This window comes from Macaca mulatta, chromosome 8, assembly GCF_049350105.2.
Source record: "Macaca mulatta isolate MMU2019108-1 chromosome 8, T2T-MMU8v2.0, whole genome shotgun sequence".
Lineage (NCBI taxonomy): Eukaryota > Metazoa > Chordata > Mammalia > Primates > Cercopithecidae > Macaca > Macaca mulatta.
In genome coordinates, this window is record NC_133413.1 from 35,377,577 (window position 1) to 35,405,429 (window position 27,853).

The following is a 27,853-nucleotide window of genomic DNA, read 5'->3' on the forward strand; positions in this document are numbered from 1 at the left end:
GAAAACTGTAATTTCTAGAATCTTTGAGTTTGCAATGGAGATTCATGCTTATAACATAATACTGATGACCAGCAACTTGCTTGTCTCTTGGTCTTTGTCCTTCCAGATTTAAAAATATTCTTTCAATTTCTTCCTCATGGCAGTTATATATATATATAATATATAAATGTATTTATATATTATATAATTTATATTTATATATTATATATAGTTATTTTATATAAATATATGTTATATATATATGCTGGGATCTCATTGTGGTGCCCAGACTGGTCTCAAACTCCTGGGCTCAAGTGATCTTCCTGTCTCAGCCTCCCACAGTGCTGGGATTACAGGTGTAAGCCACTGTCTCTGGCCCCTCATGGCACTTTTTACAGCCTCTCTGTTTTTCTGCAGATGTAAAATGAGAGTAAAGGAATCCAATAGAAATGTGGACAATATTGAAGGCAGAGAGGACTTCTTCCCGGCGTGTTATAATTGTGCTATTGCATTTTTGATTCGTTTTGATTTTTTTCTGCCTTATGACCAGCTTGAACAATCCACTATGCTACCAAATCAATTTCTCCTACACTTAAGCAAATCTAGTTTTTTCTTCATTTGGGTTGTTATTTGATGGCCGCCCTCACATTGCACCAAAGTCGCCATGGATTCTATTCCTCTCTCTGAGGGTATCAGCATCTTCTTGAAAAATAATAGACATATATAAGAAAACATTCAGAAACTCAGAGCTGGTTGCTGTGGGGGCTTAAACCACCATTTGGGTGTACTCTTAGTAATCTGTGTATCCTTTGAACTATTCATGACCATCGTGGCCCATGAGGAGGGTTTTGCAATGACTTGGCGTTCTCAGCCATGATAGAGACTAGACTGGGATGAAAAGGGAAAAAAAGAGGAAAGAAAGGAAGAGGGAGAAAAAATGAATGGGAGATGCGATTGATAAGAAAGCAGTTCTAATCCCAGTGTGCAATGGCTGCAAACAGCAGCTTTCTTGGTGGTGTACATGGCCTGTTTCTTATATGGGTTGCTCTACGGGTCCTTGGAGACAGGCCTTTCAAATGTATGTTCATGTCTTTGACCTTGCACTACCCCCAATGTAGGCTCCAAACAGGCATTCAAGGTGCCTTTGGAAAGCCCCAGGGCACTGTGGCCAGGGTTCACATTGGCCAAGTTATCATGTCCATCTGCACCAAGCTGCAGAACAAGGAGCATATGATTGAAGCACTCTGCAGGGCCAAGTTCAAGTTCCCTGGCTGCCAGAAGATCCACATCTCCAAGAAGCGGGGCTTTACCAAGTTCAATGTGGATGAATGTGAAGACATGGTGGCTGAGAAGCAGCTCATCCCAGATGGCTGCAGGGTCAAGTACATCCCCAATCATGGCCCTCTGGACGAGTGGCAGGTCTTGCACTGGTGAGGGCTTCCACTGCGCTGCCCCCCTCCCCCAAACTTTTTTTTTTTTGAGATGGAGTCTTGCTCTGTTGTCCAGGCTGGAATGCAATGGCATGGTCTCAGCTCACTGCAACCTCCAGCTCCCGGGTTCAAGCGATTCTCCTGCCTCTGCCTCCCAAGTAGCTGGGATTACAGGCGCCTGCCACCACGCCCGGCTAATTTTTTGTATTGTTAGGAGAGACGGGGTTTCACCATGTTGGCCAGGCTGGTCTTCAACTCCCGATCTCGTGATCTACCCGCGTCGGCCTCCCAAAGCGTTCAGATTACAGGTGTGAGCCACTGCACCTGGCCTCTGCCCCCTCTTAATACCCACCAATAAATGCTACTTCCTGTCCATGTTTAAAAAAAAAAAAAAAAGAGAGAGAAAGAAAAAGAGAGATGTGCAGATGTTTAGCACCAGAGAGGTGCCAAAGATGGGGAAGAGTGCTCAGTAGCCATCACAAACATCTTCTAGTCCTCCTGGCGCTCTTCTTGAAGGTTCTCCCTCCTCTACAGAGCACATGCCCTTGTTTCTTTTCTTTTTTTTTCTTTTTTTGATGGAGTCTCGCCCTGTTGCCCAGGCTGGAGTGCAGTGGCTATTTGATTCTCCTGCCAAGACGGGGTTTCACCGTGTTGGCCAGGATGGTCTCGGACTCCTGTCCTTGTGATCCACCTGCCTTGGCCTCCCAAAGTGCTGGCATTACAGGCGTGAGCCACCGTGCCTGGCCTGCCCTGGTTTCTTACTGAGACTTTCACATGGGAACAAAATAGGAAGCCGTGCCCATGCACAAAAGTGACATTGGTCATGTCCTCCTTGCTTCCCTGCTTGACTAGTTTATTAGAGAAATAATTAAATGGGCATGATTTTAAAAATAAGGTAAGTAGGAATCCAGTGCTGACTGGGGTGTCATAAACAGCTTGATTTTTTTTTTTCCATGAATGGCACTGGCTATACATGCCTGCATTACTGGTCAGTCTGTCCTTGTCTCTAATTTGATCACATCTGTCCCTCTGAACCTGTGCATATGGCTTCAACAGAAGACTCCCTCTGAGTGAGTGAAGGGCATGCAGGATATTACTGACACCCACAAAGATACAAGAGGGTGGTAGAATGGAAGGCAGAGGTTGGGTCCTACCTCAGTGGGGAGAACATGCAAAACTGGGGGAACATAAGAACCCCAGGTGAGAATGGGGAAAAGCCCTGTTGAGGGATGGGTGACAGACATAAGAACTGATGGGAGGAGCCGGGCACGGTGGCTCACACCTGTAATCCCAACACTTTGGGAGGCCGAAGCAGGTGGATCACTTGAGGTCAGGAGTTGGAGACCAGCTTGGCCAACATGGTGAAACCCCATCTCTACTGAAAACACAAAAATTAGCTGGGCATGGTAGTGAGTGCCTGTAATTTCAGCTACTTGGGAGGCTGAGGCAGGAGAACTGCTTGAACCTGAGAGGCAGAGGTTGCAGTGAGCCGAGATCGTGCCACTGCACTCGAGCCTGGGTGACAGAGCCAGACCTTGTCTTTAAACAAAAACAAAAACAAAAACAAAAACTGATGGGAGGGAATATGGAGGAATGGGAGGGCACAGTCCTTGAAGAGACCCATTGTCTCAGTCTATCACTCAGGATTTTTCATATTCTCATCCACGCTCCAATTACTCATTTGATAAATGCTGCTTCAACAGAGATTCTTTATTAGCTGGGTGTGGCTGTGGGTGCCTGTAATCCCAGCTACTTGGGAGGCTCGGGCAGGAGAAACACTTGAATCCGGGACACAGAGGTTGCAGTGAGCCACGACCGCGCCACTGCACTCCAGCTGGGCAACAAGAACGAAACTCCATCTCAAAAAAAAAAAAAAAAAAGAAAATCAAACATACATAGATTTCTTTAAAAGAAGTAATCCACTGTGGAGTTAAAAACAACAACAACAACAACAACAACAAACATCTCATGGAAGTAGAGTAGAATGATAGATACCAGAGGCTGGGAAGGGTATGTGTGGGGAGTGTAGAGAGGTTGATTAATGGAGACAAACATGTAGTTAGAAGGAATAAGTCCTAATATTCCACAGGAGAGTAGGATGATTCACATTAGGAACAATGTACTGTATATTTCAAAATAGCTAGAAGAAAGGACTTGAAATGTTTCCATACATCGAAGTGGTAAATGCTTGAGGTGATGGATACCCTAAATACCCTGGCTTGATCATTACACATTCTGTACATGTAACAGATATCATATGTACCCCCAAAGCACATACAAATAGTATAAAAAGAAACACTCACACCCCATGGCCCTAGATAATGACAAGCACACAAATCACTTGACAATTTTCTGGGGTTTTTGTTTTCCCAGATTGCATCAGTCCAGGCATTAATAGCACCTGCCGCTTTCTTATCTTTGCAGAGAGCAATCTGCTTCTGAAGCTACATGAGGCAGCAAAGCCAATAATGAACTTAGATCTATACAATCTGGGTTTGTGCCTTGACTCTGATGCTTATTATCTGTGTAGTTACAGGTAAGTGTTGCTTTTCTCAACATTCTTTCCTAATCCGAAAGTCAGAGGGATATATATGGCGGTGGGAGGGGGAGGCGGGAAATGCATTTTGTGAAACAACTTGGTGCGTAAATGCTTATTATCTTTGACTGATTGGTGTTTGTTTGCCACAGATAAGATCACGAAGTTGGAATTCTGGTACCTATGATTATCACCCAGATTTTTACTTTTTTTTTTTTTTTTTTGAGACTGCATGCACTGGTGCAATCTTGGCTCACTGGAACCTCTGCTTCCCAGGCTCAAGCAATTCTCCTGCCTCAGCCTCCCTGGTAGCTGGGATTACATGCACCCGCCACCATGTCTGGCTAATTTTTTTATTTTTAGTAGAGAGAGGGTTTCACCATGTTGGCTGGCTGGTCTCCAACTTCTGACCTCAAGTGATCTACCTGCCTCGGCCTCCTAAAGTGCTGGGATTACAGGCGTGAGCCACCATGCTTGACCCAGTTTTTTACCCATTGAAACACATTCAGAGTACAAGTTATCCTTCAGTAATGTGAATACAGCTAAATACCCTGTAGCTGCCCATGGTCATCTCATGAAGAGAGAGGAAAATAATGGCCTTAGCTCCCAAATGGTGCCCAATTTTTTTTTTCTTTTTGAGACAGAGCCTCGCTCTGTCTCCTAGGCTAGAGTGTAACGGTGCAAATTTGAATCACTGCAACCTCCGCCTCCCAGATTCAAGCGATTCTCCTGCCTCAGCCTCCTGAGTAGCTGGGATTATAGGTGCCTGCCACCACACCCAGCTAATTTTTTGTATTTTTAGTAGAGACAGGATTTTGCCATGTTGGCCAGGCCCTGACCTCATGATCCACTCACCCTGGCCTAAAGTGCTGCGATTACAGGCGTGGGCCACTGCACCTGGCCAGTGGTGCCCAAATTTTTAAAAAGCCCAACCTAAAGAAACTTCAGGATTCTCACTCTATCAAGTCCCAGGTGTCTGGCCCCACCAGAGACTTCTCTTCTCCAGCCTTTGCCCACCTCAACTTTATTCTCTACAGTTTGCACTCTGTTGTATAGCTCTACCCAGCAGGCTGTTAATCCTGTGTGAGTTTGCCCACACTGATCTTGAGACTTAGGTGTCATATCCCGGCAGGTACCCTCGCAGTTTTCACAGACGTGGTGCTAAGGGTCTCTGCCATACAAGCCTGCTCACCTAAAATACACTGCTTACACTGCTTTATGAGGCAGGAGCTATCCTATCTCAGCACCTGGCCCAGGTAGTAGGTTCTTCAGCAACACTGAACTGAGTCACTAGACCACACTAATGACTACGAGTTGATTTATGATTATTTGTTTTCAGCTGCTGCCAAGTCATATCTGATCAGCTAAACAATATCCAGTTTTCTCTTCTCGGTGCTCCGTCACGACATTCTACCTAACTGTATGGAAGCACTAGAAATGATGCAAGGACATTTTTCCCCTGTCCTCTTGACTTCAGGACATTGACTTTTCAAATTTGTGAACAGAGACAATTTAGTGCCAATATTTTAATCAGAATTGGCTGGGCATGGTGGCTTATAACTGTAATTCCAGCACTTTGGGAGGCTGAGGTGGGCAGATCACCTGAGGTTCAGGAGTTAGAGACCTGCCTGGCCAACATGGTGAAACCCCGTGTCTACTAAAAATACAAAAATTAGCCGGGCATGGTGGCACGTGCCTGTAATCCTAGCTACTCAGGAGGTTCACTTGAGGCAGGAGAATCACTTGAACTTGGGAGGTGGGGGTTGCTGTGAGCCAAGATTGTACCACTACACTCCAGCCTGCGTGACATAGTAAGACGGTCTCAAAAAAAAAAAAAAAAAAAAGAAAATTCAATCAGAATTATGCTAATCTGATGAATTCAACACCGATACATTTTCCTTAACAGGAAGGGGAGATGGTTGAGGCAGGAAAGTTGAAGCCAGCCTACTGATCATGCTTTCTCCATCTGATCCCAGCAGTGCATCTACCACGAGGCTGCAGCAGGAGCTGGAGGGAAGGCTCTGTGTTTTGCTTAGGAAACGCATTTTATTTCCCACATTAAAGCAAGCTGAGGGGTGCTGGGAGATGATGTGGTATCCCCAACAAAGAAAGGATCAGGCTCCATAGGGTTGGCAGCAGCAAGCTGGGGCTGGTGGCTTCAAGGAAGAGCAGGGGTTACCACTCTCTGAGGGAAAAACAGGTGGTAAGAACAGGTGTACCCTTGGGCAAAGAACTCCATTAAGACAGGTATCAACAACTGCACCAGGACTGCCAGGTGCCCCAGCTGCACCTTGGGGCTGCCCAGCATGAGCACACACTGTGCTGACAGCCTCCATGGCACAACCACAGGGGTGAGAAGGCTTCGCACCTACCGTGGGGCCTGCTACATCGGGGTGCATGGGCATCTCCTGCTTACCTATGACTCACCAGAACAGTATACTCACTCAGCAAATGCTCTTTCTGTGTTCAACACTCAGGGGCAACATAGGCCCAGCTGTTCCATGCTTATTAGGGTTACGAAAATCATTCCCAACATTTTTACTTTATTTTTGAGAGTCTCACTGTGGCCGAGGCTGGAGTGCAGTGGTGCAATCTTGACTCAGTGCAACCTCCGCCTCTTGGGTTCAAGCGATTCTCGTGCCTCAGCCTCCCAAGTAGCTGGGGTTACAGGCACGCGCCACCACGCCCGGCTAATTTCCATATTTTTAGTAGAGACATGGTTTTGCCATGTTGGTTAGGTTGATCTCAAACTGATCTCAAGTGATCTGCCTGCCTCGGCCTCCCAAAGTGCTGGTATTACAGGCCATTCCCAACACTCTTAATGCACTTTGCATGCTCCCTACTGACTCAGTGCTTCCTTGGGCCATGGGCAGAACAAAGCTGGAGGGCATGGATGCAAGGTCTGAGGGCACACAGTACCATAAAGCATCACCATGCAACACTGCTAGAGGTGGCAGAGGTGGCAGCAACTGTCAGCAAGTAGCTAAGAAAAAATATGAGGCCTGGGCACAGTGGCTCACCCCTGTAATCCTAACACTTTGGGAGGCTGAGGTGGGCGGATCACTTGAGCCCAGGAGTTTGAGGCCAGCCTGGGCAACACAGTGAGACCCCATCTTTACAAAAAATACAAAACCCAACTGGGCATGGTATGTGTGCCTGTGGTCCCAGCTGCTTGGAGGCTGAGGTGGGAGGATTGCTTGAGCCCAGGAGTTTAAGGCCACAGTGAACCATGATTGTGCCACTGCACTCCAGCCTGGGTGACAGAGTGAAACCTTGTCTCAAAAAAAAAAAAAAAAAAAAAAAATTAAAGGCTGGGCACAGTGGCTCATGCCTGTAATCCCAGCACTTTGACAGGCCGAGGCAGGTGGATCACTTGATGCCAGAAGTTCAAGACCAGCCTGGCCAACATGGTTAAACCCTGTCTCTACTAAATACACAAAAAATTAGCTGGGTGTAGTGGCACATGCCTGTAGTCCCAGCTACTCACGAGGCTAAGGCAGGAGAATCACTTGAAGCCAGGAGGTGGAGGCTGCAGTGAGCCGGGATTGCACCACTGCACTCCAGAGATTGTCACCACAAAACAAACAAAAAAGAGAGCTCAAAGCCTGTATGGTAGCAATCTAGACCTTTTTAGTTGTGACTAGTTGTGTTAAGGGCACTGACAATTGCTTGAATTACAAGTGGAATTCTTAGTTTCAAGTCTTAGTTGATGGAATGCTGTGATTGAAAATATCGACTTCCTTTAAAAATATGCTAGAAATGAGACAGAGCCTGGTTTAGCAAGGTCTTAATGTACCTTAGTGTTAATCCTAACATATATTGTTCAGCTAATAATCGAAGATCGATTTTTGTTCTTAAGGATTAGGAACTTTTAGGCTGAGTGCAGTGGCTCACACCTGTAATCCTAGTACTGTGGGTGGCTGAGGTGGGAGGATTGCTTGAGGCAAGGAGTTAAAGACCAGCCTGGGCAACATAGGGAGACCTAGTCTCTACAAAAAATTTTAGAGAATTAGCCAGGCATGTGGCACACACCTGTGGTCCCAGCTATTTGGGAAGTTAGGTGGGAGAATCACTTGAGCCGGGGAGGTTGCAGTGATCTGTGATTATGCCACTACGCTCCAGCCTCGATGACAGAGTGAGACCTTGCCTCAAAAAGATAAAGAAATTTAAAAAGGATCAAGAATGTGTGTGTGTGTGTGTGTGTGTGTGTGTGTGTGTGTTTGATTTGGGTATGGAGAAGTGAGAAGAGGCAATTCGAGAACTTTTTTCCCTCTTTTGGCAGAAAAGGGCCAGGCAGCCACAACCACAAGCAAAAGTAGGTTAGAGAAACTTATTATTAAATTTATTTTTCTTTAAATATGTAACTTTCTTCCACCCTCACCCACTCCAGGGAGGAACAGAAAATCCCCACCCCCTTCTATTCTGGGGATTTCGTATCTAAAGCCTGAGCGGTGAGGATGAAGTATAAAAATACTATTTACAAAGGGAAGGAGGTATCTGTTGCTTAACCGTAGACACCCCCATCCCCACACCCCTTTTGATCCAAAAAAAAAAAAAAAAAAAGGCCCCTGGGAATCCATTTAAGCATAGAACTAGCCCTCCTCTAGAGGGGCCCACAAACCTCAACAGAGAATAGGAAGCTCCGAGATTAACTGAGGAAGAGATTGAATGGATAGCACCGTGGGTCCTGGCAGGGGACGGGACCTCTCTTACCCTGGAGTCAGCCGGCGCCGGCCAGCCTTTGTTTCCATAGGTCCCATGTAAACATCGACATTTTCCTTTAGGTCCCTGCTCTTCTGTTTCATACAGAGCCTCCCTCGCCTCCTGTGGAGGTGCTTGGTTCCCTGATCTTTCCTTCCTTCCCTTCTAACCTTCCTCTGGAAGGAGTGGGAAGGGGAGGGAAGGTTGTAGAGAGGGCAGAGCCCATCTCATCCCTTCTGGATCAGGGCAGCTCATCCTCCTAAGGGGAGCCTTGAAAGAGGATGTTCTCCATGTTCTTGATCGGGGTGAATGCCTTCCCCCATTACAGGGACAAGGCAGATAGATAGTCCAGTACCGGGAGACAGTGGTCTTGATGGGAGAGGCCACCAGCATGGAGTAGCAGGGAAGAAGGCTTCAGGAGGCAGGAAGTGGGGGCACGTCTGGCACTGGTCTCGAACTGAGGGTGGAAACCCAGCCCTAGACCACCCTTCCCATCACCGGGAAAGTGATCATCATCACCCTACAGTCCTGTTGGTTGGAGCTGTGCAGAGGGACCAGGCATCCATGAGGCAAGAGGTCTTCTCCAGGTCTCGGTGTAGTGGCAGCACTCACACCAGTTCATCCAATAGAATCCCAATGTTCTGCGTGGCCTCTGAGGGCCCAGCAATGGGCTTGTTACACATGGGGCAGACACAGCGGACTTCCAGCCATTTCACCAGACACCTGGGAACAAATGAAGAACGGTAATCTCTAACAAGATAGACCACACTGCTCCAGTTGTCTCTCGAAACAAGAATATCCCGTGGTGGCTCACACCTGTAATCCTAGCACTTTGGGAGGCCAAGGCAGGTGTATCACCTGAGGTCAGGAGTTCGAGACCAGCCTGGCCAACATGGTGAAACCCCATCTATACTAAAAATACAAAAATTAGCCAGGCATGGTGATGGGCACCTGTAATCCCAGCTACTTGGGAGGCTGAGGCAGGAGAATTGCTTGATCCTGGGAGGCAGAGGTTGCAGTGAGCTGAGATCGCACCATTGCACTCCAGCCTAGGCAACAAGAGCAAAACTCCATCTCAAAAAAAAAAAAAAGAAGAAGAAGAATATCCCTATTCCTGTCCCAACCTAATCCCCCTGGGCTTTGCTCTGTGTTCACGCAGGACCAGGGACATCACTGGCAAGGGGTAAATAGAAAGTGGCAGAGACTGGAAGGTTCCAGAAGATGATCCCTGATTATTTCTCCTTTGACAGGCACCCTAGACACATTCCCACTTACTTCCGGTGAAAGGCGTGTTGGCACGGGAGCACGCCTAACTCATCCTTTCCCTTGAAGTCTTCCAGACAGACTGCGCAGGTCTGCTGTAGAGAGAAAGGAGCAGGCGTGTGAGGAAACTGGGGAAGCATCTCATTCATTCATCCCCAGACAAGAAAACTAAGCTCTAGCCCAGTCTGTTCTACGAGGCAGGGAAACTTTTTAGCCATCCTTTACAAAACTGTATTGATGGCATGGTAGTCATTAACCACATGTGGCTGTTTAAATTTAAATTAACCAAAATTAGATGAAATTATAAATTCAATCCCTCAGTTACACTCACCACATTTCAAGTGCTCAACAGCCACATGGTGCTAATGGTTTCCATATTGAATGGTGCGAATAAAGAACATTCTTATTATCACAGAAGTTTCCACTGCACTGGAAAGTACTGTCCTAGAGGAATGGTTTTCGGCCGGGCGCGGTGGCTCACGCCTGTAATCCCAGCACTTCGAGAGGCCGAGGCGGGTGGATCATGAGGTCAGGAGATCGAGACCATACTGGTTAACATGGTGAAACCCTGTCTCTACTAAAAATACAAAAAATTAGCCGGGCATGGTGGCGGGAGCCTGTAGTCCCAGCTACTCGGGAGGCTGAGGCAGGAGAATGGCATGAACCTGGGAGACGGAGCTTGCAGTGAGCCAAGATCGCACCACTGCACTCCAGCCTGGGTGATAGAGCGAGACTCCATCTCAAAAAACAAAAAAAGAATGGTTTTCAATCCTTTCTTGCCCAACACATTTGGTGAGGTGGCACTTAATACCAACCAGAGGTAAGGGGGCATAGTATATGTGATCGGTTATGTTCTTTTTTTTTTTTTTTTTGAGATGGAGTTTCACTCTTCTTGCCCAGGCTGGAGTGCAACGGTGCAATCTCGGCTCACCACAAACTCCACCTCCCAGGTTCAAGCAATTCTCCTGCCTCAGTCTCCCAAGCAGCTGGGGTTACAGGCATGCGCCACCACACACAGCCAATTCTGTATTTTTAATATAGATGGGATTTCACCATGTTGGTCAGGCTGGTCTCGAACTCCTGACCTCAGGTGAGTCACCCACCTCGGCCTCCCAAAGTACTGGGATTACAGGCATGAGCCACCACGCCCAGCCCAGTGACAGTCCTTAAATCCAGACTTCCCACATCCCTACATATTAACTCCCTTGATCTCAGTTGAATTATTCTCCGAGAGAAGGGCTTGGGAAACATCTGCACTTGCTGAGGCGTAACAGACAAAATGAGGCCATGTCTAGGCGGTCTCATGTTTAGTGGAACTGTGATCCTCCCCGCTCCCAGACAACCACAAACATGCTCAGAGCAGGAGTGTCTGTGGTCATGATCAGGAGCCTTGGGAAATGGGTTAGGTGACCTTAGAGGCATAGGTAGGAAAGGAATAGGATATAACTAATTCCTCAAGTCAGAGTTGAGGGGACTCAAAGAATTGGTGTATGGGTGGGAGTCTGGTGGGAGAGAAATGGGAGAGCCATGGGAATCAACACACTAGTCAGATCTAGTCTGTTAAGATGGAGTATACACAAAGGTAAAAGGACCTCATTTTCTATGGTAACAACCAGGACATAGGGGCTGAACATAGGGAAAGTTAGCTGAATTCTGTCTATGGCATGAAAGGGTGTGACCATCCTCCTGGTAAAAATTATGCAGTGTGGGATTTCTGGGGCCGTGAGGCACTACTTATCTAAACCCTTCTGTGACCCCTTCATGCCTTCTGCCTGAGGCTGTTCCAGATGTAATCAATTCCACATGTTAATTACTTGCTGAGATGTGTCTATTATTTGGCCAAAGGAGATACGAAAGCATGCACTAAGCAGTTTTCTGAAAAGCGTCCAGGCTGAGAGCTGGAGCGAGGTGTGGTCTGCCTCACCTGCGGGGGCCCTCCTGCACACTCTCCTGGCACACTTACCCCATACAATTGTAACTTCTTGGCATCACCTCTAAGCACCACCTGAAAAGAAAGAGGAGGCATGATGTCCGAAGATAAACCAACCACTGGGGCCAGCCGGGTAGTATCAACCAATGAAGGGAGTCCCCTGGACTGCCTGGGGCAAGCCAGACTTCAGACACTGAAGGGGGTTAGCCTCAGGGAGGCCCAGAGGTGAGGCCAGGGGGATTCCTGCCCAGGAGAGCCTGAGCCTGCCCTCTTTGCCTCTTCCTATCAGGTCAGGCAGAGAAGGAAGCTTCTAGGGGAATACACAGCACTTTACCTCCTTATATCCGTATCGCTCACTCTGTGCCTGGTTCCGGAGTTTGCTGGGGGAAAGAGAAAAAAAATTGGAGAAAGCATGTTAAACAGAACGATTCAAAGCAGGAGAGGCTGGTTGGCTGCTTGGGCATTCTTCCGAGGGCAGGGAGGGGTGCTTGTCCCATACACACCACAGGGCATACTTTGGACCTATGCGGGCCAACAAGGGTTGATGAAGGACTAAGACTCTTACTCGGGTTTAACAGCCTCAAAATTCACCACCAGGTCTCATACACAGATTGGAGGACCCTCCAGCACAGCACCCCCAAATAGCTCATTCACTCACCCTACCTTTTTCTGGTCGGCAAATTCCTTCAGTCACCCAAACTGTATAGAAATCAACACTGTGTTTACTGAGTGTGCAGCAGTTAGACAGATAAGCATAAAAGGGTTATTTCTGTTAAGCCAGGATAGCAGGATAAATAAGTCTCTGTTGACCCTGGGGAATTTTCCACACAGAGAACCTAAGTATTCTGGAACCAAAGCACACTCTTCCCTTCACTGTGCCAGACAACACAGACGATGCCTCCTTTGTTTTCTGCTTTTCATCTTAAGCTGGTGGCCTGCATACGGGCTGACTCTCAATGGCCAAAACATGGCATGCCATTTCTAATGGCAATAGCATAATATAATGGTTATGAAGCACTTGCTATGTGTCGCTGGGACACTTAACATATTCATATATGTTCTAATGATTTCACACTCTAAGAGTGAGATACCTTCGCTTTTACAGGTAAGAAAAATAAAGCCTGGCTGGGTGCGGTGGCTCATGCCTGTAATCACAGCACTTTGGGAGGCCAAGGCAGGTGGATCACTTGAGGTCAGGAGTTCAAGACCAGTCTGGCCAACATGGTGAAACCCCATCTCTACTAAAAATACAAAATGAGCCGGGCGTGGTGGTGCATGCCTGTAATCCCAGCTACTCGGGAGACTGAGGCAGGAGAATAGCTTGAACCCGGGAGACGGAGGTTGCAGTGAGCTGAGACTGCGCCATTGCATTCCAGCCTGGTCAACAAGAGTGAAACTCTGTCTCAAAAAAAATAAAAAAAGAAAAAGAAAAATGAAGCTCAAAGAAGTGAATTTATTTGCCCAAACATCACAGAGCTAATTGGTAGCAGAGTCTGGATGTGAATCAAAGTTGGTGTGATGACAGAGTCCAAGCTCTTTACCATAAAATGTGGTCTGTTCCCCAATGAGGTGGAATACATCATAGTCCTGAGAATCTGATCTGGTCCTGGGACACACCCTACCTTTTATTAAGTTTACAACTCTGAATGGCTTGCCGTGTAAATGGCCGAGACCATAATTATACACTGGCTTTGGTGCCATATTATTTTCAAGGAAGGGGTGGAGGATCTTCCATGCTGAACTCTGCGGGTAGCTTTAGAAGGCCTCCTGTATGTGGGTTGGGTGGGATGGCTCATGCCTGTAATCCCAGCATTTTGGGAGGCTGAGGTGGGCGGATTGCTTGAGCTCAGGAGTTTGAGACCAGCCTGGGCAACATGGCAAAACCCCATCTCTACAAAATATACAAAAATTCATAGGGCAATTCACACGGCATGGTGGCATGCACCTGTAATCCCAGCTAGCTGGGGGCTGAGGCATGAGAATCTCTTGAACCCAGGAGGCGAAGGTTGCAGTTAGCAGAGATCGCACCACTGCACTCCAGCCTGGGTGACGAGCAAGACCCTGTCTCAAAAAAAAAAAAAAAAAAAAAAAAGCCTCCTGTATGTGTGCTATGGGGGAACCTTATGGGCCTTTTCCTGGTGATCACTTCTTAACACAGTCCTGGGTTATGTGGAAGGAAACATAGAAACCCAGCAAGCCAGGAGAAGCAGGAAACTTCAGTCTGAGGACCAAATCTAGCTCACTACTTGTTTTTGCAGGGTCCACAGGCTAAGAGTGGTTTTTATTCTTAAATGGCTGAAAACAGAAATAAAGAATAATGCCAAGTCAGGCAGATTGCTTGACGCCAGGAGCTTGAGACCAGCCTGGGTGATACACAGAGAACTTGTCTCTTCAAAAATAAATAAACAAAAGAAAATTAGCCGGGTATGGTGGTGCATGTCTGTAGTCCTGGCTACTTGTGGGGGCTGAGGCAGAAGGGTCACTTGAGCCCAAGAGTTCAGAGGTTACAATGAGCTAGGATTGTCCCCACTGAACTCCAGGCTGGACAACTGAGTGAGATGCTGTCAGAAAAAAATTTTTTAAATAAATAAACAAATGAGTGGATAGAGGGATGGCTGACCCAAGTCAAAAAAAGGGAGACTCCAATCACAAAGAGCCCCAGTGGAAGGGGGTGTGGTGAGAAGCTGAAGCTGCTGCCTGGGTGATGGAAGAGGCAGAAGATGGGGGCAGAGCCAGGCCCGCAACACAGTGCAGGGCAGATAAGATCAGGCTGCCAGCCTCCTCCGTTGTTCCTGATGGGAAGTCAGGTGACCTGGCGAGGTTCATGTTCCTGGAGCCTCTTGAGAGTTCCAGTCCAAGTGGACTCATGCCACAGGCCTGGGCGCTAGGGCAGCACATCCACCATCCCCTCCCCTCCCCCTTCTCCCAACAATATCCTTTCTGCTTAATGCAGGGCTGGGCTAAAGGCCTAAGCAAGGCTCCCACTGTCCCATCCTTCACTTTGCAGATAGCTTCTTGGTCCAGAAAAGGTCTTTGTACATACACATGTGTCTCTGTCCCAATTTCCAAATGAGCAGGGCAAGACATACCCAATGCTTAGGTGGCTACTGTTGTTTGACTGACACTGGGTTCAGCTGAGGTGGAAAGGAAGTGTTCCCATGGACAGGGAGCTCAGAGCCGCCTTGAGGGAGAAAGACACTGTTGCTCTGTTATGAGGTACGTGCAGAGTAAATAAGGAAGTGGTGAAAAGCCTGTGTTTTTAACTGTCTGGGGAATGAGGGACTGCTATGCATCTTTGAGGCACTAATGTCTCACCTGCAACGTGGCTATACTTATGTAGTAGACGCTGTCTTTTTCTGTTTTCTGTACCCCAGGCACCTAGAATACCACTTCTCCACCCCTCATGCCTCTTGTCTGGCTGAATCCTTTAGTGGTTTTGCCCAGGGATCCTCCAAAACTCAGAACAGGGAAGCTTCAGAGCTGCCACCTCATCCTGCATGTAGATTTCAGCTCAGAAAGAATGAGATCATGATGAAATGTGGCCGAAAAGCTTGCAAGGAAAATAGAGTAAAAAGCAAAAACCCTGGGCAATCCCAGCTGGGGGCCTAGTACCAACCAGTCTGGACAGGTGGCCTTCTCAGCTGTTGGGTGAGCACAGCAACTAAAAATACCCCGATTTCAATGCGACCATTTCTAGCCGCTGCCAGTGGCTCTCCCTTTCCTCTTTTCCCTTTTAGAACAAACAATGCATCCAGGTCCTGAAAATAATGTTTCCCTTCCTGCCTATTTGTACTTCCCCGGCCCCTCCATTCCTGTGTAGGGCAGAGGTCAGCTCTGAGAGAGGGGGAAGAATGAGCGAGGGGCTGGCCTCGGCTGCTGAGCTCACCAGGTCAGGAGCAGTGGGGCCTATTTTGGCTGAGGAGGAAACTGAGAAGCAGGGAGAGGAAGTGGTGGTTTCTGCGCCTGTGTGTCTTTCTATATATAGACATTCACAGGCTACCACGTACCAGTGAGCCTCTGGGACTGTGAAACTTCAGGGTCAGCAGGCTTCAGGCAGGCTACAGAACAGGGCAGGGTGACGCAGGAGCAGATTACTGAAGGAACAGGTGGTGCTGAGTAGCACCACAGTGGGGGCAGCTTTTAGCATCGTGTGGTTACTGTTCTGTTTTGTGTGTGTGTGGTTTTTTTTTTTTAGATGGAGTTTCACTCTTGTTGCCCAGGCTGGAGTGCAATGGCATGATCTTAGCTCACTGCAACCTCCACTTCCCGGGTTCAAGCGATTCTCCTGCCTCAGCCTCCCAAGTAGCTGGGATTATAGGCACCTGCCACCGCAGCCAGCTAATTTTTGTATTTTTAGTACAGACGGGGTTTCACCATGTTGGTCAGGCCAGTCTCAAACTCCTGACCTCAGGTGATCCACCTGCCTCAGCCTCCCAAAATGCTGGGATTACAGGCGTGAGCCACCATGCCCGGCCCTGTTCTGTTCTTTGACTATAGCCAAAGAAAAAGAAATCAGCAATCCACAGCTCTCCAGCCTGTCCTTCTGTGAGAACTGACCCTGACCTGCAAGAGGGTGGCTGTGGAGCCTACAGCAACTCCTCTACTTCAAGGAATACGACTCAAAAGGCAAACACTTGGAAGGACTCAGCAAGACCCTAGCTCACCGCTACCAGACTTGTCCACCTCTGTGTCTTCCTCTATGTATCACCTTGGGCAGATCCTAAACTGTCTGGGCATGAAGTTCCTCATTTATAAAGTGGGCTAATACCCAAACTGAGGATTAAGTGAGCTAAATGGTTTATAAAATGGTGACCACAATGCCTGGCCTATGGAAAGTCCTTGGTACAGAGTGGCTAACGGCCAGGCACTGTGGCTCACGCCTGTAATCCCAGCACTTTGGGAGGCTGAGGCAGGCAGATGGCTTGAACTCAGGAGTTTGAGATCACGTTGGGTGACGTGGTGAAACCTCATCGCTACAAAAAAAATCAAAAAATGATCTACAAAAAATCAAAACATTAGTCGGGCATGGTGGCACACGCCTGTACTTGGGAGACTGAGTTGGGAGGATGGCTTGGGCCCGGGAGGTGGAGGTTGCAGTGGGCCGAGATCTCACAACTGTGCTCCAGCCTGAGCGACAGAGCAAGACCTTGTCTCAAAAAAAAAAAAAAAGAGAAAACCTAAGGTCGCACCTATTATTGGTTGATTTAGGAAATGAACCCTGGTCACCCACTTCCTAGCCCACAGTAGTTTTCTCTAGGTCATTTTTTTAGAGATGGAGTTTTGTTCCCCAGGCTGGTTTCAAACTCCTGGACTCAAGTGACTCTCCTGACTTGACCTCCCAAAGTGCTACAATTACAGGCAAGGGCATGGTGCCTGGCCTAGATGGTCTCTTGAAGCCCTTTGCTGCTTGGCATATGTATGCCTCTGTGTGTGCGTGTGTGGTGGGCAAGGAGAGCAGGGAGGAAAGGGAACAAACAGAGTTGGTTTTACAAACCCCTGTCAGCCTCATCATAAAGAAATCTTTGGTATTTGGTATATCTTCATCCTCTGTCTCCAGGATTTACGTGTGAATTGCTTAACATGGGGGTGCAGGAGTTGGGAGGCTGGTGGTCGGGAAGAATTTGAGGAAAAAAACAGCCTTCAGGAAAGGGGAGGAGACACGAAGAGAGAAGAGATACCAGAAATCTACCCTTACCTCCACTTAATGGTTAGATGTAATCTTCAGACCCAATTGTACAAGAGGGAAGATAAACCAGTATCTCCTCTGCATAGATTTTTACATGGAAAATTCCAGTTTCAGGGACCTATGTGAAAAGTTCTGAGAAAGAACAGGTCCAAGGTAGCACCTGGGAGTGGTGGGGAGATGTGCCTGACGGCACTTCCCCTTCTTAGAGGGAGCTCTTCCAGCCTTGGGGAAGATGGACTAGTACCTGCCTCTCTTGTAGCTGCCTTCCAGCAAAGCACTCAAACCCAGACGGGCATTTTAGGAATAAAGCCAGCAAAGCCTTTTCCTTAATCTTAATTTAATCTTCTTAAATTATTTGACCCATCACCAGCCCAGACCCCAGCTGATGTCTACCCAAGCATCTGGTAATGTGTGGGTGGCGGGGGAGACAGCTGATGGCCACAATGGCCCTAAAGACTACTACCATGCCCTACTGGCCAGGGATGTTCAATATTCTCCAAGGCACAGAAGAGTCCCACACAATGAGGAATTGTCAATGCCAACAGTAAACCCCAGTCAGAAACACTACTACTTTGATTCCCATTCGAAATACCAGTCATGCTCAACATTTTTTATAGAAAACAGCCACCAGAGGCTAAGCACGAGGGTTCATGCCTGTAATCCCAGCACTTTAGGAGGCCGAGGCGGGTAGATGACTTGGACTTGAGGTCAGGAGTTTGAGACAAGACTGGCCAATATGGCAAAACCCCGTCTCTACTAAAAATAAAAATTAGCTAGGCATGCACCCGTAATTCCAGCTCTTAGGGAGGCTGAGGCAGGAGAATTGCTTTAACCCAGGAGGTAGGGGTTGCAGTGAGCCAAGACTGTGCCACTGCACTCCAGCCTGGGTGATGAAGTGAGACACCATCTCAAAAAAAAAAAAAAAAAAAAAAAAAACCAGCCACCAGTTCCCAAGTCCTTCAGCAGGAGACAGAAAAAGCGTTCCTGGAGGGTGAAGAGCCCTGCCAAACTCCAGGTCTTCCTCTGGATCCCTAAGCAATTAAGAACAAATGATAGTTCTTTAGGTTTGTTTTGGTTTTATTTTTTTCCACTCTCAAAAATAAGAGCTTATAAGGCAGAATAAGCAAGTAGCTCTGGCTGGGTGTGGTGGCTCACGCCTGTCATCTCAGCACTTTGGGAGGCTGAGGTGGGTGGATCACTTGAGGTCAGGAGTTCGAGACCAGCCTGGTCAACATGGTGAAACCCCATCTCTACTAAAAATACAAAAATTAGCCAGACATGATGGCGTGTGCCTGTAATCCCAGCTACTTGGGAGGCTGAGGCAGGAGAATTGCTTGAACCCGGGAGTTGGAGGTTGCGGTAAGCTGAGATCATACTACTGCACTCCAGCCTGAGCATCTCAAAAGAACAAAACAAAACAAAAACCAAGTAGCTCTCTAGACACTGGCTTGCTTCCTAATATTAGTATCTGGAGGGCTAACAACAGGTCCCAGGAGGGCAAAGGAACATGATGCTGGCATAACTGATGCCCACCTGTTCCTGACCACCCAAAGGGCATGAGTAGGAATAGAGACAGACGGACAAGGAAAGGACTGCTAACTTTATGACTCAGTCACACAGAAATTCTAGGCAACCTTAGAATAACTGGCGAGGTGGTGGGATGCAGCCCAACCCGTGGTGACCTTATATGCTCAGGAACAACTTGATAGGCTGATGTAAATAGAAACACCAGACCCTCAGGGGCCTAGAGAAAAGCAGGCTCAGCCATGTCCTCAAAGCGGTGCCTCCAGTATAAGACTGGTGACTCTGCTGTGGGATCCTCGCTCAGCTTACCCCACAGCCCTGGTCTCCTCCCTCCTGCTGGACTCCCACCCCGCTCAGCCAGGGATCCACGTACCTGATAAAATAGCAGCAGAAGATAAGGCTGAGCATGAAGACAAAAATGCCCGTGCCGAAGATAACCATATAGATGTTGAGCGGAAGGTCTTGGAAACTGATGGGTGGCATGGAGCAGGACTTGTTGGTGCTAACCAGTCCCAGGCCACAGAAACACCCTGCAAAGGGAGAGGAAAAAAAAAATCATTAGGGTTGGAAATTTACTGCTGGGCTGATAGCACTGTGTCAGCAGGACAGAAATAATTGGCAGGCTCTGCGCACCTAAGCCTCAGATTCAGTGGCTCCAGTTTTATATCCTAGTTCTAACACTTACTAGCTATGTAATCTTGAGTAAATCTGATCTACAAAATTGAATACTATCCAAAATACTTAAAACAATATCCCCATCTAAGAAATAATAAATTCAGGCAAGCTGGGTTCAATGGCTCACGCCTGTAATCCCAGTACTTTGGAGAGGCTGAGGCAGGTGATCTCTCGAGGCCAAGATTTCAAGACCAGCCTGGGCAACACACAAGACCCCATCTCTACAAAAAATAATAGAAAAATTAGCTGGGCATGGTAGCGCATGTACTACCATGTAGTCCCAGCTACTCAGGAAGCTGAGGTGGGAGGATCACTTGAGCCCAGGAGTACAAGGCTGCAATGATCGGTGATTACACCACTGCACACCAGCCTGGGTGACAGCGTGAGACCCAATCTCTATTTAAAAAAAAAAAAAAAGAATTTAGGCAAGAGCAGAAACTGGAGAACTTAATTCTATCAGGTCAGAACCCATATAGCCTTAGCTGAGAAATTATTATTTGGGTTCTAACTCCCCGCTCCCTAGCTAGCCATATGACCTTTAAGAAGTTACCTCTAAGCTTCACTTCGTTATATAAAAACAAGCAAAATAGAGAGAGGACTAAAAATGAGTGTGTAAGAAATATGCTTTGTAAATTGCAAAGGACAATTGCAAAGGTCATTTGTCATTATTAAGCCACCTGCTCCAGAAGACAAGCTGTGCCAGGACTAGAATAGAAATTGTTCACTCCAAGTCCTGGGCCAGCATTCCAGAAAGTGGCGATGGGGGTGGGGAGGAGGTTGCAACTTCCCTTACTGTGGTCACCTTCCCTCTTTCTACTCAAAGCCTCAATGTGCGGTCCCAATGGCAACAGCATCCTCTGGGAGCTTTTTAGAAACGTACACTCTCGGGTCCATCCCGGCCTACATGAATCAGGACCTATGCTTTTTTTTTTTTGAAACAGAGTCTCGCTCTGCTGCCCAGGCTGGAGGGCAGTGATGAGATCTCGGCTCACTGCAACCCCTGCCTCCCAGGTTCAAGAATCCTAGATTCTCCTGCCTCAGCCTCCCGAGTAGCTGGGATTATAGGCGCATGCCACCATGCCTGGCTAATTTTTGAATTTTTAGTAGAGATGGGGTTTCACCATGTTGCCCAGGCTGGTCTTGAACTCTTGACCTCAGGCGATCCACCCACCTTGGACTCCCAAGGTGCTGGGATTACAGGCATGTGCCACGGCACTCAGCCAGGACCTACGTTTTAACAAGCTCCTCAGGTGATTCCCCTGCACATTCAGTTTGAAAAGCACTGGCCAGCCACTAGATGCGTCCCTTCTCACAGGACTCAGGGATAAATACTGACTGGCCTACCCATCATGATAGTCACTTCTCCCTTTCCCCCTTGCCAGTATTTTATGTTCAGGTGGGTATGTGACCAGGTTCTGAGCAAAGAAACAAAGAGATCTGCTGGGAAAGGAACTTCGTTTGTTTTTGGAGACGAGGTCTCACTCTGTCCCTGCAGGCTGGAGCTCAGAGGTATAAACATGCCTCACTGTAGCCTCCAAGTCCTGGCCTCAACGAGATTCTCCTGCCTCAGCCCCACAAAGTGCTGGGACTATAGGCATGAACCTATAGTCATAGCGGGGGGCCGGGTGGGATCATGTCTCTCAGAGACACCTAGAATTGTGATAGCCAAGCTATAGCTGGAAAGAGAGCAGCCCAGTAGAAAGTCAAATGACTTGACCAGGCGTGGTGGCTGGTGGCTCACGCCTGTAATCCCAGTACTTTGGGAGCCCGAGGCGGGTGGATGGCTTGAGGTCAGGAGTTTGAGATCAGCCTGGCCAACATGGTGAAACCCCATCTCTATTAAAAAATTAGCTGGGCATGGTTGCACACATCTGTAATCCCAGCTAATCCGGAGGCTGAGGCAGGAGAATCACTTGAACCTGGGAGGCAGAGGATGCAAGCGAGCCGACATCATGCCACTGTACTTCAGCCTGGGAGACAGGGAAAGACTCCATCTAAAAAAAAAAAAAAGGTAAAGTAAAATGGCTGAGGATGGCAGAAGGGAAAGGGAAAGAGAGGAGTCCTTGATGAATGAGAGAGCTGGAATTTGCTGTCCATTGCTACATCCTAAGCATATTCTCATGCTATCAATTTAATCTTTGTACTGCCACAGTAAAGGTTACTTCCCCCACCAATGGGAAAAAGACTCAATCATTTAGTAACCTGCCCACAGTCAAATAGCTAGGAAAGTCCAGCTCCAAAGCGTTCTCTGTACCCAGGCCTTGGGTTCCAGGCACTTTCCTGACATCTTGGAGCCAGATGCATTCACATGCCACAGAATTCTATACGCTAACGACCAGTGCTACCACAACTCAGCAGAACGCTGGCTTGAAAGACTGGAAGCCAACTTGGACATCAGTCCTCTTCATCCCTTACTGGTGAGTATACAACGAGCCTCCATTCAAACCTCTTTCAGACTGTGTCCAATTCTACTGCCACAGCCCTATTGCAAACACTCATCACCTCCTACTGTTTCCTAGTTGATGTCATCCCTGTTTCTAGTTCCTTCTCTCATTTACCCCACATGCCTGACACATCCTCCTAGTTGCTTTTTTTTTTCTTCTTCATTTTTTCTTTGGAAAGAGTCTTGCACTGTATCACCCAGGCTAGAGTGCAGTGGCACTATCTTGGCTCACTGTAACCTCCGCCTCCTGGGTTCAAGCAATCCTTCTACCTCAGCCTCCTGAGTAGCTAGGACTACAGGTGTACACCACCACACCTGGCTAGTTTTTGTATTTTTAGTAGAGACTGGGTTTCACCATGTTGTACAGGCTAGTCTTGAATACCTGACCTCAAGTGATCCACTCGTCTTGGCCTCCCAAGAAAGTGCTGGGATTACAGTGCATGAGCCACTGTGCCCCGCCCCCTCCTAGTCGTTTTGATCTTGTATTTTCCAAACTCATGACTGGCTTCAAGTCCTCCTAAAACATTCACCCTGTCCCTTCACAACTTCCTACTTAAAAGTTCTCAAATACTATCCCACGTGGGTCAGTCTTTTTCACTATTTCTTGTCCCACCTTGTCCTTACCTGCTTCCCTTTGTTCACACAGCTTTCCCTGCCTGAAACGCTCTCTCTGAGGCCCATCAAGCCTGTGATAGTCCAATAACCTCTCTTCCTTGAACTCTACAGCACTCATGACCTCCATCATTTGTTCTGGCCCCTGCTCACTCAGTAACTGTCTTACATCATTCAGTTACTGTAACTCAAATGTGCACTAATCATTGATTATATGATAAGTACTATTATAAGAAAGCAGAGACTGGGTGTGGCGGCTCACACCTGTAACTCCAGCACTTTGGGAGGCTGAGGCAGGAGGACCGCATGAGGCCAGAAGTTCAAGACTAACCTAGGCAACACAGTAAGACCCCACCTCTACAAATAATAATAATGATAAATTAGCTGAGTGTGGTGGTAAGTGCCTGTAATCCCAGCTACTCGGGAGGCTGAGATGGGAGAATCACTCGAGTCTGAAAGGTCGAGGCTGCAGTGAGCCACGATTGCACCATTGCACTTAGCATGGGCCATAGAGTAAGACCTTGTCTCAAAAAAAAAAAAAGAAAAAAAAAGGACAGAAGAATGATTAGATGATCTTACCACATAGGAAAAAAAGACACAAAGATTTTCACCATAGAAAGTGAGGCTCAGGCCAGGCGTGGTGGCTCACGCCTGTAATCACAGCACTTTGGGAGGCCGAGGTGGGCAGGTCACCTGAGGTCGGGAGTTCGAGACCAACCTGGCTAATATTGTGAAACCCTATCTCTACTAAAATACAAAAATTAGCTGGGTGTGGTGTCTGGCGTCCGTAATCGCAACTACTCGGGAGGCTGAGGCAGGAGAACTGCTTCAACCTGGGAAGCGAAGGTTGCAGTAAGCCAAGATCGTGCCACTGCACTCTAGTCTGGGCAACAGAGACTCCCATCTCAAAAAAAAAAAAAAAAAAAAAAAAAAAAACCTGGGCATGGTGGTGCACGCCTGTAGTCCCAGCTACTTGAGAGGCTGAGGCAGGAGAATCAGTTGAACCTGGGAGGCAGAGGCTGCAGTGAGCTGAGATTGTACCACTGCACCCCACGCTGGGCGACAGAGCGAGACTCCATCTCAAGAAAAATAAAAAAAGCCTGAACCTCCTAGGTTTGCTGACTCCAACTTGGACTTTTGTATATTCTCCAGTGTCTGGACTAGCCTAGAGTTTGGCTTGTTCTCAATAACTAGTTAACAGATAAATAATTCCCCATTTGCTTAAAATAACCTGGTCCCCTTGGCAAAACCTCCCACTTCAAAGCAGCAGGACTGATGTTTGGGAAAACTGCCCAGAAACTGCCCTCCGCTAATGGATCACCAGTCAACCAGCGAGTATGATTGAGGGCTTGCTTTATGCACTGACCTACACATTGTGGGAAAACAGAAAGTAAAAGTTCTTGTTCTGAAAGACTTTTTGATTAAGTTGAAATGAAAGAAATAATTAGCTACTAAACTTTGCTGTGCCCAACAGGAAGTCCCTTGTGTCTAGGCTCCAGCAGCGGTTAGAGAGAAAATGGTTTTCACCACCACTCCCACCCAAATATTTACTTTCTGTGGGTCAAAGAAGAACAATTTTCCATGAGGACATCATGGCAGACTGGCTAGAGTGACAAACTTCAGTCTATGCTGGAAAAGGGCCTTAGGACTTCCCTTCCAACGAGACCTGGTACTCCCAGCTGTCTTCTCACCTCCTTCCTCAGCAGTATTTGATGTTACAAGACGGTCTAAACCCCTATCTGCCTTAGTTCTTCCAGGCACCATTTATGAGCTGAAACCTTTGGTTTCCAGTTCTGAGAACTTGCAGAACCTGGTCAGAGCTATTACAGAGGATATCTGTGCACTCCACAAGCACGATGGCCCCCCATAAGTCTTCTGATCAGTTTATCCCCACCATCTTATCCCGTCTGATAAAGGCTTCCCCTTTATCTCCCCACTGATTGAATCAGTGAGCTTGGTATTTTACACGTTAAAGAGGTTGGTGGGAAGAGCGTAGTCAAGAGGAGATGGTTCATTTGCTTGTGTTACTATTAAAGAAACGGCAAAATAGTCTCTTGGTCAAAAGCTGACATTGCAGTAAGGTTTTTCTTTAAAACTATATAAGGACAGAGAATACCAGCCCCAGAAAAGAGGGACTCCAGGTAGTTTCTGAAGGCGTGGGGGAGGGGTTGCTTCTTCACTGGAGTCAAAGGACAGGATCTCTCAGTCACTTTTCTAAGAAGTGCAAAGAGGGCCAGAAGAGGTGGCTCCTGCATGTAATTCTGGCATTTTGAGAGTCTGGTGTGAGGATTGCTTGAGCCCAGGAGTTAAAGACCAGCATAGGCAATGTAGTGAAACCCTATCAGTAAAAGTAAATTAATTAATTAAAAATTAGCCAGTAGCCAGGTGTGGTGGCACACACCTATGGTCACAGCTATGCTGGAAGGCTAAGGCAGGAAGATCCCCTGAGCCTGGGAGTGGCAGGCTGCAGTGAGCCATGATCATGCCACTGCACTCCAGCATGGTTGTCGGAGTGAGACCTTCTCTCAAAAAACATTAAAATGGGCTGGGCACGGTGGCTCATACCTGTAACCCCAGCACTTTGGGAGGCTGAGGCGGGTAGATCACCTGAGGTCAAAAGTTCAAGACCAGCCTGACCAACATGGAGAAATCCCGTCTCTACTAAAAATACAAAATTAGCCGGCTGTGGTGGTACACGCCTGTAATCCCAGCTACTCGGGAAGCTGAGGCAGGAGAATCACTTGAACCTGGGAGGTGGACGTTGTGGTGAACGGAGATCGAACCATTGCACTCCAGCCTGGACAACAAGAGTGAAACTCCATCTCAAGAAAAAAAAAAAAAAAAAGCAGCAAGTCTAAAATCTGATATGAAAGGGGGCTGCCCAGAAAGGGCAGTGTTACTAACAGCTGCCTCGTTTCTCCCTAAGTCTCTGTTCCATTGTCTCCGCCAACCTATGAAAGCGTTGACATCAGAATGTCTCATCTCATCTGGCAGGCTGGGAGCAGGAATGACGTCAGACAAGGGCTGGCCAAGAAAGACCAGGAGATCTGGGAACTGCTTCTCTTTCCCAGCCAACGGGAATCTTTCCCAGATGCTAGGATGCACGGGCCTTCCTCAACCCCCATCCTCTGCCCCCTCTCCCACAAAACCGCCTATCACATACGGCTTGGTTCATTTTCAGGAAATGAGATCTGATCAGCAAAAGAAGGAAGGCGGGGTAGGGGGACGTGGGGTATACATGCTACCCAAACCATGCCTTAAAACAAAGCCTCTTGACATAATTAATCCAAGATCTGGCAGAAGTACTCTCAAGAATGATTTTTTTTCCCTTGTAACTAGCTCGCTTGCCATACTGAGAGATAAGACCAGCTGCTTCCCATCTCTCTCTCCCAGAAACTCTCCAAGCATCGGAACAACGCGGTCAAGAGTGGGACCCCAGGGAGGCTGGAGGAGGTGGGGTGGGGGGCGATTAGTATCCAAGGTTTTGAAGTGTCCCGCTCGGAAACACCTACATTTGGGTAGCTGGCTGAGGAATCAGACTCCAGCCTAACCCAGTATCACCTGAACCTCCAAAAAGCCTCAGGTGAAATGAACTAACTTAGAAGCGTCACCCAGGCCCGGGGAGAAATGGGGCGAGGGGTTGTCGGGTCTGGAGGTGCGGCCTTCACTTGGGCTCAGGAGCAGACACCCCAATCCGGCTTTGGGGCCAGAAAGCACGGCTCCCGCCAGGCCAGCCTGGCATCCCAGGGACAGCCGGGAGCGGAGCTCTCTGCAAGGGTTTATCAACTCAGGAAAACGGCTTTTTTTTTTAAAATGTAGTTTCATTCTTGTTGCCCAGGCTGGAGTGTAATGGCACGATCCTGGCTCACTGCAACCTCCACCTCCGGGGTTCAAGCGATTCTCCTGCCTCAGCCTCCCAAGTAGCTGGGATTACAGGCATGCGCTACCACGCCCAGCTAATTTTGTATTTTTAGTAGCGACGGAGTTTCTACATGTTGGTTAGGCTGGTCTCGAACTCCGACCTCAGGTGATCCGCCCGCCTCGGCCTCCCAAAGTGCTGGGATTACGGGCGTGAGCCACCGCGCCCGGCCGAAAGCGACTCTTTAATCCAGTCTTCCACAGGCACTAAGCCACCCCAGCAGCCCATGGGAAACCAACAAAGCCAGAGGAAGCCACCCCCGCGCCCCGTCCCGCACGCTGCACGGTATACATATTTACAATAGCCTGCAAAGTTTCAGGCCGGGAACTTGAGCTCCCTCTAGGAGATCCCAGCCCGAGCGCGGATTTAATTCTCCTCCAACAACCACAACAAAGAACAGAGTTTGAGCGCACAAAGGCAGGGGATGGGGGTAGAAGAGCGGGGCCGCCACACAAAGGCCGGGAACCCCTCGGCTCCCACGCCCCCGGCCCGCCGCCCGTCCGGAGGCCCCTTCCAGGCCCTGGAGTGAAACCTGGATAGTTTCAAATTCCGCGCTGTGCAGAACAGAGTGGGGCGCCAGGACGCCTTCTCGACCGTCCCATTTCAGGAGAAACTTGGTTCCCGAGGGAGGACCAGCGCGCTGCTGTCCGACCTTGCGCCTGGCGCCGCGGCTCCCACCAGCCCCACGTAGGCTCGGCCCTCGCCCTGGGGACTCACCGTTACACCACTGGAATGGGTGCATCAATGAAGTCGCGGTTGGCTTCCTAGGGCGAACGGACGCAGGCGGGGTGCCAGGAAGGCGGGGTGGGAGCACTAGTGGCGTGAGGGGCCGCAGGCGGGGTCGGGGCAGCGCGCTGCAGCCGCCCTGCTGGAGAAGTCGAACTCCCTCCGGAGTGGGGGGCTTTGGCGAGGCCGGTGTTCAGCCCAACAAAGAGGGACGAGGAGGAAACAAACAAAGTCCCGCGGAGCAGAGTCGCACGGAGCGCACGCGCCAAGGGCCCCTGGCTGGGGGAATGTGGGGCACCGCGGGGCGGGGGTGCCCGGGCGGCAGAAGCCCTCGGCCGGGGGAGGAGGGAAAACCTTTGCCGGAGGTACAGCTCGGGTTCAGTAGCGCGGAGGTGAGCTGGCTGGGGTTCCGAAACTGACACCCGGCGG

General features: G+C 48.5%; 2 protein-coding genes and 1 pseudogene across 2 annotated transcripts; 2 read left to right on the forward strand and 1 right to left on the reverse strand.

The window, feature by feature from the left end:
* The first annotated feature begins 819 nt into the window (after window positions 1-819).
* On the forward strand, window positions 820-1,545 carry LOC106999723 (large ribosomal subunit protein uL16-like). Its single transcript, XM_015145078.3, has one exon. The coding sequence runs from the start codon at window positions 967-969 to the stop codon at window positions 1,411-1,413; it is 447 nt and encodes a 148-aa protein (XP_015000564.3). The 5' UTR covers window positions 820-966; the 3' UTR covers window positions 1,414-1,545.
* LOC114680493 (small nucleolar RNA SNORA70) lies at window positions 928-1,048 on the forward strand (annotated as a pseudogene).
* Window positions 1,546-8,513: 6,968 nt separating the features above from the next.
* On the reverse strand, window positions 8,514-27,703 carry RNF122 (ring finger protein 122). The gene is given in 6 exon segments (NM_001266064.1): window positions 8,514-9,369; window positions 9,922-10,004; window positions 11,873-11,914; window positions 12,174-12,219; window positions 19,423-19,579; window positions 27,416-27,703. Coding segments are annotated over 6 exon segments (468 nt in total). The 5' UTR covers window positions 27,441-27,703; the 3' UTR covers window positions 8,514-9,254.
* Between the last annotated feature and the right edge of the window lie 150 nt (window positions 27,704-27,853).

What these genes read in the sequence shown, in the direction of transcription:
- LOC106999723 (XM_015145078.3), top strand. Translation starts at nt 967, where the DNA reads ATGGCTGCAAACAGCAGCTTTCTTGGTGGTGTACATGGCCTGTTTCTT.